This window comes from Eschrichtius robustus, chromosome 20 (assembly GCF_028021215.1).
Source record: "Eschrichtius robustus isolate mEscRob2 chromosome 20, mEscRob2.pri, whole genome shotgun sequence".
Taxonomy (NCBI): Eukaryota; Metazoa; Chordata; class Mammalia; order Artiodactyla; family Eschrichtiidae; genus Eschrichtius; species Eschrichtius robustus.
In genome coordinates this window covers 43087505-43100139 of record NC_090843.1, presented here as the reverse complement: position 1 = coordinate 43100139, position 12635 = coordinate 43087505, and the positions used below count along the sequence as shown (strand labels likewise).

General features: G+C 36.0%; 1 protein-coding gene across 5 annotated transcripts in view; it reads right to left on the bottom strand.

The window, feature by feature from the left end:
- BRIP1 (BRCA1 interacting DNA helicase 1) overlaps nucleotides 1–12635 on the bottom strand; it is a 204673-nt gene that overhangs the window by 22861 nt on the left and 169177 nt on the right. For all 5 annotated transcript variants that reach the window (XR_011071764.1, XM_068529684.1, XM_068529682.1 and 2 more), the window contains one exon: nucleotides 10991–11103. Coding sequence is in view for 4 of the 5 variants with exons in the window: in XM_068529684.1 (XP_068385785.1) it covers nucleotides 10991–11103 (113 nt within the window). In the remaining variant the exon portion in view is untranslated. The remainder of the gene's footprint in view (nucleotides 1–10990; nucleotides 11104–12635) is intronic.

The window sequence follows — 12635 nt, the reverse complement described above, 5'->3', positions numbered from 1 at the left end:
AGTGTATACATGTCAATCCCAATCTCCCAATCCATCACACCACAACCCCCACCACCTGCTGCTTTCCCCCCTTGGTGTCCATGTTTGTTCTCTACTTCTGTGTCTCAGTTTCTGCTCTGCAAACCAGTTCATCTGTACCATTTTTTGGGTTCCACATATATGCATTAATATACGATATTTGTTTTTCTCTTTCTGACTTACTACACTCTGTATGACAGTCTCTAGATGCATCCACGTCTCTACAAATGACCCAATTTCCCTCCTTCTTATGGCTGAGTAATATTCCATTGTATATATGTACCACATCTTCTTTATGCATCCGTCTGTCAGTGGGCATTTAGGTTGCTTCCATGACCTGGCTATTGTAAATAGTGCTGCAATGAACATTGGGGTGTATGTGTCTTTTTGAATTATGGTTTTCTCTGGGTATATGCCCAGTAGTGGGATTGCTGGGTCATATGGTAGTTCTATTTTTAGTGTTTTAAGGAACCTACATACTGTTCTCCATAGTGGCTGTATCAATTTACATTCCCACCAACAGTGCAAGAGGGTTCCCATTTCTCCGCACCCTTGCCAGCATTTGTTGTTTGTAGATTTTCTGATGATGCCCATTCTAACTGGTGTGAGGTGATACCTCATTGTAGTTTTGATTTGCATTTCTCTAATAATTAGTGATGTTGAGCAGCTTTTCACGTGCTTCTTGGCCATCTGTATGTCTTCTATGGAGAAATGTCTATTTGGGTCTTCTACCCATTTTTGGGTTGGTTGTTTGTTCTTTTAATACTGAGCTGCATGAGCTGTTTATATATTTTGGAGATTAATCCTTTGTCTGATGATTCATTTGCAAATATGTCTCCCATTCTGAGGGTTGTCTTTTTGTCGGTTTATGGTCTCCTTTGTTGTGCAAAAGCTTTTAAGTTTCATTAGGTCCCATTTGTTTATTTTTATTTCCATTAATCTGGAGGTGGATCAAAAAATATCTTGCTGTGATTTATGTCAGAGTGTTCTTCCTATGTTTTCCTCTAAGAGTTTTATAGTGCCTGGTCTTACATTTAGGTCTCTAATCCATTTTGAGTTTATTTTTGTGTATGGTGTTAGGGAGTGTTCTAATTTCATTCTTTTACATGTAGCTGTCCAGTTTTCCCAGCACCACTTATTGAAGAGACTGTCTTTTCTCCATTTTATATCCTTGCCTCCTTTGTTATAGATTAGTTGACCATAGATGTGTGGGTTTATCTCTGGGCATTCTATCCTGTTCCATTGATCTATATTTCGATTTTTTGGTGCAAGTACCATATTGTCTTGATTACTGTAGCTTTGTAGTATCGTCTGAAGTCAGGGAGCCTGATTCCTCCAGCTCCGTTTTTTCCCCTCAAGACTGCTTTCGCTATTCGGGGTCTTTTGTGTCTCCATACAAATTTTAAGATTTTTTATTCTAGTTCTGTAAAAAATGCCATTGGTAATTTAACGGATTTCATTGAATCTGTAGATTGCTTTGGGTAGTATAGTCATTTTCACAATATTGATTCTTACAATCCAAGAAAATGGTATCTCTCTCTATCTGTTGGTATGATCTTTAATTTCTTTCATCAGTGTCTTATAGTTTTCTGCATACAGGTCTTTTGTCTCCCTAGGTAGGTTTATTCCTAGGTATTTTATTCTTTTTGTCGCAATGGTAAATGGGAGTGTTTCCTTAATTTCTCTTTCAGATTTTTCATCTTTAGTGTATAGGAATGCAAGAGATTTCTGTGCATTCATTTTGTATCCTGCAACTTTACCAAATTCATTGATTAGCTCTAGTAGTTTTCTGGTGGCATCTTTAGGATTCTCTATGTATAGTATCATGTCATCTGCTAACAGTGAGAGTTTTACTTCTTCTTTTCCAAACTGTATTCATTTTATTTCTTCTTCTTCTCTGATTGCCATGGCTAGGACTTCCAAAACTATGTTGAATAATAGTGGTGAGGGTGGACATCCTTGTCTTGTTCCTGATCTTACAGGAAATACTTTCAGTTTTTCACCATTGAGAATGATGTTTGCTGTGGGTTTGTCATATATGGCTTTTATTATGTTGAGGTAGGTTCCCTCTATGCCCACTTTCTGGAGAGTTTTTATCATAAATGGGTGTTAAATTTTGTGAAAAGCTTTTTCTGCATCTACTGAGATGATAATATGTTTTTATTCTTCAATTTGTTAATATGGTGTATCACATTGATTGATTTGCGTATACTGAAGAATCCTCGCATCTCTTAGATAAATCCCACTTGATCATGGTGTATGATCCTTTTAATGTGTTGTTAGATTCTGTTTGCTAGTATTTTGTTGAGGATTTTTGCATGTATATTTATCAGTGATATTGGTCTGTAATTTTCTTTTTTTGTAGTGTCTTTGTCTGGTTTTGGTATCAGGGTGATGGTTGCCTCACAGAATGAGTTTGGGAGTTTTCCTGCCTCTGCAATTTTTTGGAATGGAAGAGTTTGAGAAGAATGGGTATTAGCTCTTCTCTAAATGTTTGATAGAATTCACCTGTGAAGCCATCTGGTCCTGGACTTTTGTTTGTTGGAAGATTTTAAATCACAGTTTCAATTTCATTCCTTGTGATTGGTCTGTTCATATTTTCTAATTCTTCCTGGTTCAGCCTTGGCAGGTTATACCTTTCTAAGAATTTGTCCATTTCTTCCAGGTTGTCCATTTTATTGGCATAGAGTAGCCTGTAGTAGTCTCTTAGGATGCTTTGTATTTCTGCGGTGTCTGTTGTTAACTTCTCCTTTTTCATTTCTAATTTTATTGATTTGAGTCCTCTCCCTCTTTTTCTTGATGAGTCTGGCTAATGGTTTATCAATTTTGTTTATCTTTTCAAAGAACCAGCTTTTAGTTTTATTGATCTTTGCTACTGTTTTCTTTGTTTCTAATTCATTTATTTCTGCTCTTTTATGATATTTTTCCTTCTGCTAACTTTGGGTTTTGTTTGTTCTTCTTTCTCTAGTTCCTTTAGGTGTAATGTTAGATTGTTTATTGGAGATTTTTCTTGTTTCTTGAGGTAGGCTTGTATAGCTATAAACTTCCCTCTTAGAACTGCTTTTGCTGCATCCCATAGGTTTTGGACCGTCGTGTCTTCATTGTCATTTGTCTTTAGGTATTTTTTGATTTCCTCTTTGATATCTTTAGTGATCTCTTGGTTATTTAGTAATGTATTGTTTAGTCTCCATGTGTTTGTGTTTGTTACGTTTTTTTCCCTGTAATTCATTTCTAATCTCATACCGTTGTGGTCAGAAAAGATGCTTGATATGATTTTTTTCTTAAATTTACTGAGGCTTGATTTGTGACCCAGGATGTGATCTATCCTGGAGAATGTTCCGTGCTCACTTGAGAAGAAAGTGTAATCTGCTGTTTTTGGATGGAATGTCCTATATATATCAATTAAATCTATCTGGTCTACTGTGCCATTTAAAGCTTGTGTTTCCTTATTAATTTTCTGTTTGGATGATCTGTCCATTGGTGTAAGTGAGGTGTTAAAGTCCCCCACTATGATTGTGTTACTGTCGATTTCCTCTTTTATGGCTGTTAGCAGTTGCCTTATGTATTGAGGTGCTCCTATGTTGGGTGCATATATATTTATAATTGTTATATCTTCTTCTTGGATTGATCCCTGGATCATTATGTAGTGTCCTTCCTTGTCTCTTGTAACATTCTTTATTTTAAAGTCTATTTTATCTGATATGAGTATAGCTACTCCAGCTTTCTTTTGATTTCCATTTGCATGGAATATCTTTTTCCATCCCCTCACTTTCAGTCTGTATGTGTCCCTAGGTCTGAAGTGGGTCTCTTGTAGACAGCATATATATGGGTCTTGTTTTTGTATCCATTCAGTGAGCCTGTGTCTTTTGGTTGGAGCATTTAATCCATTCACATTTAAGATAATTATCGATATGTATGTTCCTATTACTATTTTCTTAATTGTTTTGTGTTTGTTTTTGTAGGTCCTTTTCTTCTCTTGTGTTTCCCTCTTAGAGAAGTTCCTCTAGCATTTGTTGTACAGCTGGTTTGGTGGTGCTGAATTCTCGTAGCTTTTGCTTGTCTGTAAAGCTTTTGATTTCTCCATCAAATCTAAATGAGATCCTTGCCGGGTAATCTTGGTTGTAGGTTCTTCCCTTTGATCACTTTAAGTATATCATGCCACTCCCTTCTGGCTTGTAGAGTTTCTGCTGAGAAATCAGCTGTTAACCTTATGGGAGTTCCCTTGTATGTTATTTGTCATTTTTCCCTTGCTGCTTTCAATAATTTTTCTTTGTCTTTAATTTTTGCAATTTGATTACTATGTGTCTCGGCGTGTTTATCCTTGGGTTTATCCTGTATGGGACTCTGCGCTTCCTGGACTTGGGTGGCTATTTCCTTTCCCATGTTAGGGAAGTTTTCGACTATAATCTCTTCAAATATTTTCTCTGGTCCTTTCTCTCTCTCTTCACCTTCTGGGACCCCTATAACGCGAATGTTGGTGTGTTTAATGTTGTCCCAGAGGTCTCTTAGGCTGTCTTCATTTCTTTTCATTCTTGTTTCTTTATTCTGTTCTGCAGCAGTGAATTCCACCATTCTGTCTTCCAGGTCACTTATGCGTTCTTCTGCCTCAGTTATTTTGCAATTGATTCCTTCTAGTGTATTTTTCATTTCAGTTATTGTATTGGTCATCTCTGTTTGTTTGTTCTTTAATTCTTCTAGATCTTTGTTAAACATTTCTTGCATCTTCTCGATCTTTGCCTCCATTCTTTTTCCGAGGTCCTGGATCGTTTTCACTATCATTATTCTGAATTCTTTTTCTGGAAGGTTGCCTATCTCCACTTCATTTAGTTGTTTTTCTGGGGTTTTATCTTGTTCCTTCATCTGGTACATAGCCCTCTGCCTTTTCATCTTGTCTATCTTTCTGTGAATGTGGTTTTTGTTCCACGGGCTGCAGGACTGTAGTTCTTCTTGCTTCTGCTATCTGCCCTCTGGTGGATGAGGCTATCTAAGAGGCTTGTGCAAGTTTCCTGATGGGAGGGACTGGTGGTGGGTAGAGCTGGCTGTTGCTCTGGTGGGCAGAGCTCAGTAAAACTTTAATCCCCTTGTCTGATGATGGGTGGGGCAGAGTTCCCTCCCTGTTGGTTGTTTGGCCTGAGGCGCCCCAACACTGGAGCCTACCCAGGCTCTTTGGTGGGGCCAATGGCGGACTCTGGGAAGGCTCACGCCAAGGAGTCCTTCCCAGAACTTCTGCTGCCAGTGCCCTTTTCCCTTGGTGAGCCACAGCTGTCCCCCACCTCTGCAGGAGACCCTCCGACACTAGCAGGAGGTCTGGTTCAGTCTCCTATTGGGTCACTGCTCCTTCCCCTGGGTCCTGATGCGCACACTACTTTGTGTGTGCCCTCCAAGAGTGGAGTCTCTGTTTCCCCCAGTCCTGCCGAAGTCCTGCAATCAAATCCCGCTAGCTTTCAAAGTCTGATTCTCTAGGAATTCCTCCATCCATTGCCAGGCCCCCAGGTTGGGAAGTCTGACGTGTGGCTCAGAACCTTCACTCCAGTGGGTGGACTTCTGTGGTATAAGTGTTCTCCAGTTTGTGAGTCACCCACCCAGCAGTTATGGGATTTGATTTTATTGTGATAGCGCCCCTCCTACCGTCTCACTGCAGCCTCTTCTTTGTCTTTGCATGTGGGGTATCTTTTCTGGTGAGTTCCAGTGTCTTCCTGTCGATGATTGTTCAGCAGTTAGTTGTGATTCCGGTGTCCTCGAAAAAATGAAAGCATGTCCTTCTACTCCGGCATCTTGAACCAATCTCCATACTTTTTAAAAAGTTAATTTTAGCTTGTAAATTTTAATTTTTAATCAAATACACAAGCATAGTTTAAAAGTCAAATAGTATAATAGTTTTAATAAAAACAGAATTTTCTTTTGCCTACCCACACCACATCTCCAATTCCCAATCTCAGAAACAATTAATTGAAAATATTTTATAGTTCTTGTGGTCATTTGCCTCCATATTTCTAAATAACATTTATACTACTACTATTTCCTGGTTTTTTACCATTAGAAATCATTTACTGACTCTTCCTACAGAAGATGTTTATCTCACATCACTGATAACTTCACTACCTCTACATTCTTCTAGCAGCATTATATCACAATTCTTTTGTAAATTAATATTCAGTGGATTACCATTTAAAGGTGAATTACATGATCCACTATGATTACATGTCCTTTCCCATACAAGACGTTTTTGTCTGCCTTGGAGTTAATAACTCTCCCTTCTCTCCTTTTTTGCTTAATTTTCTCTGTTTCTATCATTAATTAATTCCCACTTTGTCACAGCTGTAAGAATTTTTCTCAATATGGGCAAAACCTTCCATCCTCAAAAACCAATCTAGACTAACTACTATGGGACTGCTGCACAGATTCATCCCAGAGCTTTCTTTCTTGGTTGTTTTGGGAATTTCACTTTTCTGGGTTGGAACTCCGGTTTCCTGCATCCTTGGTATTCCTCTTTCTGAATTTTCTCTTCTTTGTTGGAGAATAACTTTCAGTTGGATCCTGAGAAAGTGTGCATTTGAAGCAAATGTTTTAGGTCCTTTAATACTGAATACTGAAGGCTTTAGTCTGTCTTACAGTTTATTGATCATTTGGGTTGCTAAGAACTTAGATTGCAAGTCAAAAATATCCCTCAAATAATTGAAGATAATTTTCAACTGTCTTTCAGCTTCTAGTGTTGCTTTTAAGAAGCCTGTTTCAATATTGATTCTATATCTTTTGTATGAGAGTTATCTTTTTCTCTCTGGAAGGTTTCAGGACCTTTTCTTTACCTTGGGTACTTTGAAACTGCATAGTGAGGAGCTTTGTAGCTTTTCCCCCTTTACTGGTGCTTGAGTGGATGCTTTCATCAGGAAACTATGTCCTTCAATTCTGAGCATTTTTCTTGAATTATTTCTTTGACATGTTTCTTTCTCTATTTTCTCTAGTCTCTTCATATGGAGCTCCTATTTATCAGAAGTTGTTTCCTGCATACTGATCCTCTAATTTTCTAGTTATTCTTTCCCATTTTCTTTCTCTATGATTTTTGGATGTGGGAAATTTCAATTTTCTCTCCTAAGCCCAATTCTGCATTTAAAATTTGTTGCTACCATATTAATGTCTAGGAGCTTTTTCTTATTTTCTGTTCTTGTTTTATGGAGGCAATATCTTACCTCCCCCTATGGGTATTACTGATAAAATTTTTTAAAAGTTTTCTTCTATCCAACAGTTGGCAAACTATAGTCCACAGGAAAAATCTGGTCCATATCATGTTTTTGTATAGCCTGCAATCTAGGAATGGTATCTACATTTTAAAGGTTAAAGAAAAAACAAAGAAGAATGTGGATGCAGACTGTATGTGGCCTGAAAAACATAAAATATGTACTTGTCTGGCCCTTTACAGAAAAAGTTTGCCAACTTCTTTTCTATTGCACTGTTTCTGTTTTCTACAAGTTCTTCCACCCTGCTTTTGTTTTGTTGGTATTGTTTTGGTCTCTGTTTTTCATATTACAGACATTCTTTGAATATCTGGTGAAGACTCCATGCACTTATTTAAGAGTAAGGCACTAAAGTGCTGATTGGTAGCTTTGTGTACATGGGTGGGACTTATAGGCTGGAAGGCTTTGCAGTAAGGTAGAAACAGGGCCACTTTGTTACTATCTGTAGGCCCTTATTCATGGGGTGGTCAGTTTTCTTAGACAGGAACACTGTACTTTCTTGCCGTGAAGATATAAGATTGATTGTCAGCCTACTCAGAGCTGAGAAAAAGAGAATGGAGCTCTCACATTCAGTAGGTAGACTTTTCTTACCCCCCATCTTTAACACATCCTTAGCTGTAACTGTAGTTAAAGAATATACAGATGCTCTAGTTCATTCTATCCAGAGAGTAAACCTGGGTGGGGGAGGGGACTGCCTAACTACTACATATACTAACTTGTAACCAATCCTCTTTAGTTTAACAGTACTTTAACCAACACTTTAGAGTACCCCCAAGTCCTAAGCTTTTCCATGCTTGAATCTGGAAGATCTTGTTAGCTTTCATGATTACAGATTTAAATTTCAGCTTTCTCTTGCCTGCTAAGTCATTCAATTGTTATCTGTTTTCCAGTGTTCAAAATTTATTGACAGCTCATCTGTGATTGTCTCTTCTCCCACTCTTTTCAACTTTATAGGTTTGACATTTTTATTCCTTAACTATCATGGGATTTTGAGAGGGGGTGAAAATTAACATAAAGGTTTGATTATTCCATAGGGACATTAAAAATCTAAATTTTATATGATGTTCTTGTGTGATATTTTAAAGTAATCCATAGGTTCCGAGGCATCAGAACAACCATAAAATTGGGCAGGATAGGAAGATGTATATTGCCAATATCATATAACAGTGTTGAAAATCAATGCAAAGTCAGGGTGCTATTCTATTTTGGTTTATGTTTAAAGTGTCCTATGGCAGAAAGGCATTTAAGTTAACAAAACAGTTCAGAGAAAAAGGTTTCACCTTCTCTTTTTTCCATTGTTTTCATACTGCCTTGCTCAAATGAATTATGCCCACTTGAGACAAAGATTATACTTTAGTAAAGCAGACCCTTTAGGAAACTTATAGTGCAGTTGTAACCTGGTCACAAAACCACCTGGTACATTCCTGAAAGCTGCTATTACATTTTATGGACTTACATTACTTCAAATACTCTAATAGTCCCATGTGGGCTTAAAAAAAGATAACATTTTTTTAAACTCAATTTGTTTCTGCTTACTTTAGTCCTTCTAGACATATCCCTTATAAGAACAGTGCATTAGTATAAGCACCTTTTATGTCAATCAATACACATTATGAGTTTTATCAAGTGATGTAAAACATTCACTTGATTTTTTTTAGTGGATATTTCTTTGGAATAAGTTGCTACTTGTTGATACTGTTTCCCTGAAAATCAGTACAATGACAGTTGGGCTATCCACTTTTTAATTAATAAAACACTGAAACTATAGTATTCTACATCAATATTATAAACACATGCTTTATCTGAAATTCTTGAAAAGTATGTTTTGAAGCTCTAGAAGCTCTCTGGCCAATATGCTATAGCTGGAAAAGCACTGAACCTGGCATTTTTCACTAATTCAACAAGTACTTATTGTGCATCTATGTCCCAAGATGAGGCACAGTTGGTTGCTGAGAATGTAAAAATGTCTAATACATGTTTAGGGAAGGAGACAGATAAACAGGCTACTCCAATACAATGAGATATATGCTATAATAGAGATAAGTATAAAGTGCTATGGGTTTCCTAAGGAGTAAATAACTCTAGTTGGAGAAATAAAAAAAGTCTTCATAAAGGACATGACCTTTTCAACTAGGTTTTGATTGGTAAACTTGCCAAATGAATTGTATGGTAACTTGTATGCCAAGGCAAAGAATAATGAAAGGATATGGTACATTTAACAGTTTAATAGTGAGATGTTTATATTTAATAGTGAGAATTTTACTGGATACAGGTAGGCATAAGGATGAAAAAGCAAGTCTTAAGGTTTTAAATGTAGGTGGTGTCAAGACATGAAGGTGCATTTAGTAGCTATGTGACATTAGACAAGAAATTTCGTCTTTCACAACCTGTTTAATATATGTAGAAAAGGTTTATAAATAACAAAATAGGATACAAATGTACTTTTGCTTCAAATGGTTTCTTAAAATTCAAGGCATTAAGAGAAAAAATAATCAACTGAGGTAAAAATATTTATTTTCCTGAAATTAAGCCTAATGAACTAAAAGGCAAGAATTTTAAAACAAATATTCAGGCTCCCCTAGAAACTATTTGCTGAATATTAAAATAAAACAAACAGGTCAATCAACAGGGAGAGACAAAGTAAGTAGATGAAATGCTTCAAGAACAATTTCCAGTGAAACCTGATGCCAAGTACCAGTGGGATTTCTAGGCAGAGAAGGGCAGTAGGTTAAACAGAGAACTGAATCATTCAGTTTGAAGAGAAACAACTGCAGAATATCATTCTGAAATGATGGGGAGGGGAGTGGGTGATGTGTTCTAGGACTTAAATCCAGCTGTTGCAGTCATGTCATCAGCATATGTAAATCTGAACTCAAATGCAAGCTGGTCTGCTTATGTTTAAATGAGCTAATGTGAGTAAACAAGACACTTGAGAAAAGTCCAACTTCTAGATTGGTTAGGGCAGATAATGGTTAGCTGTGGGTCTTCTGGCTGAACTGAAAATCTGTCAAATGGCCATATTTTCATGATTTTACTCTTAACCTGTGTTCTTCTATTTGAATTATCTGAATTTTATTTGTACAGCTTCACAGGAAAAAACTACTATATGGTTAAACTAATTATAATTTCACAAATAGAGAACATAAAATGTTAAATTAGATTATAAATAATCTAATAATTATAGTGTTTATAAATTTAAAGTGTTGATGTCCTGTGAACTTATGGTATAAAATGGTGATTTAAAAACTAGTTCCACAAAGCACAAATCTTAATGGACCAGAATCTTTAGAAAAAAGAGTATTATAATTAAATATTACTGTTAGTTGGTGTGAATTCTTTAGTAGCATGAACACAGTTTGTTTTAACTCTTCTTAAATGGTTTGCTTTTTACCCATAAAATCATCATTTAGGTTCTGATGTTCACAAGATAAAATTTTATTGTTTGGTGGTGAGCTTCTATAAACATTTACTGAGCACTCTGTCGTACACTCACTGACCAATCATAAATCTTTAAACTTTAGCAAATATCGACTTTTATTTTGGGTTTCATTTATTCCATTGACTCTTTCAACTTTCACTTCTGACATCTATCACTGAAAATATACCAGTTCCCAGGGTTCTAGTGAAATAAAATTCCATCAAATTTATTATAAGGAATAAAGTAGCAAGACTAGCTCTACATATAGTCCTGGTCAGAGATAATATTACAGTAATATTACATTAAATTTCACTCCACTTACCTACCTAGGGCCTGGTTTAAGGCCCTGTATGCTTGAATTTCGTACCATTGACGACCTGGTAAAAGACCTCTTAATTTTGAATGCTGGTCATTATATTGTCGCTTTAGTTCAACCTAATAATTTTAAAAAATTAAAAAAATATATAGTAGATAATTAAAGCTCATTTAAAAACTCATTAACTTCTAACATTTTGAGTATCATTTAATTAGGGTAGAAAGATTTGTTTTTCAGTACTAAACTTTTTTCAGTTCATTTAAAACATTTCTATTCATCTTTACATTTCCTAAATGCCTACATGAACTTAATTAATTAGCTGTGTGATGTCAATCAGTTTTATTGAGAAATAATTTATATATGACAAAAATCATAAACTTTCAATGTACATGTAGATAAATTTTAATAAATGTATAGTCATGTAACCACCACCACAATCATAATTTAGAATATTTTCACTACCTAAAATCTCCTTCCTATCCCTCCTTCAATTTCCTTTATTGCTGACCCGGTCAACCAATGGTCTACTTTCTGTTTTGCCTTTTTTAGAATTCTATGTAAATGTTATTATACAGTATGTAATCATTTGTGTCTGTCTTTTTTCATTTAGCATAATGATTTTGGAATTCATTCATGTTGAAACATACATCAATAGTTCATTATTTTATGTTTATCCAGGCTGATAATCTCTGTTTTTTAATTGGGATGTTTAGACCATTTACATTTAATGTTAATTATTGTTATGATTTGGTTTAAATCTACAGCATAGAATACACATTCTTCTCTTCTCAAGTGCACATAGAACATTCTCCAAGATAGATTATATGTTGGGCCACAAAATAAGTCTTAAGAAATTTAAGACTGAAATTACATCAAGTATCTTTTCCAACCACAATGGTAAGAAATTAGAAATTAATAACATGAGGAAAATTGAAATATTCACAAATACATGGAAATTAAAGAACATGCACCCGAACAACCAATGGGTCAAAGAAGAAATCAAGAGAGAAATCAAATAGTATCTTGAGGGACATCCCTGGTGGTCCAGTGGTTGAGAATTCGCCTTCCAATGCAGGTGACACGGGTTCGATACCTGGTTGGGGAACTAAGATCCCACATGCCACAGGGCAACTAAGCCCGCGTGCCGCAACTACTGAGTATGCGCCCGCAACTAGAGAGCCCATGCTGCAACTACAGAGCCCATGTGCTCTGGAGCCCACGCACTGCAACTAGAGAGAGAAGCACGAGTGCCGCAATGAAGAGAACGCATGCTGCAATGAAAGATCCCACATGCCGCAAGGAAGATCCCACGTGCCACAACTAAGACCCGACGCAGCCAAAAATAAAATAAATAAATATTTTTAAAAAAGTATCTCAATACAAATGAAAATGGAAACACAACAAACCAAAACTATGGGATGTAACAAAAGCAGTTCTAAGAGAGAAGTTTATAGCAAAAAATGCCTACATTAAGAAAAAACAAAGATTTCAGATAAACAACATAACTTTACATCTTAAGAAACTAGAAAAAAGAACAAGCAGCAGAAGGAAGGAAACTACTAAGATGAGAGCAAAAATATATGAAACAGACCAGAAAAAATGACAAAAAAAAAAAAATCAATGAAACTAAGAGTTGTTTTTTTAAAGATAA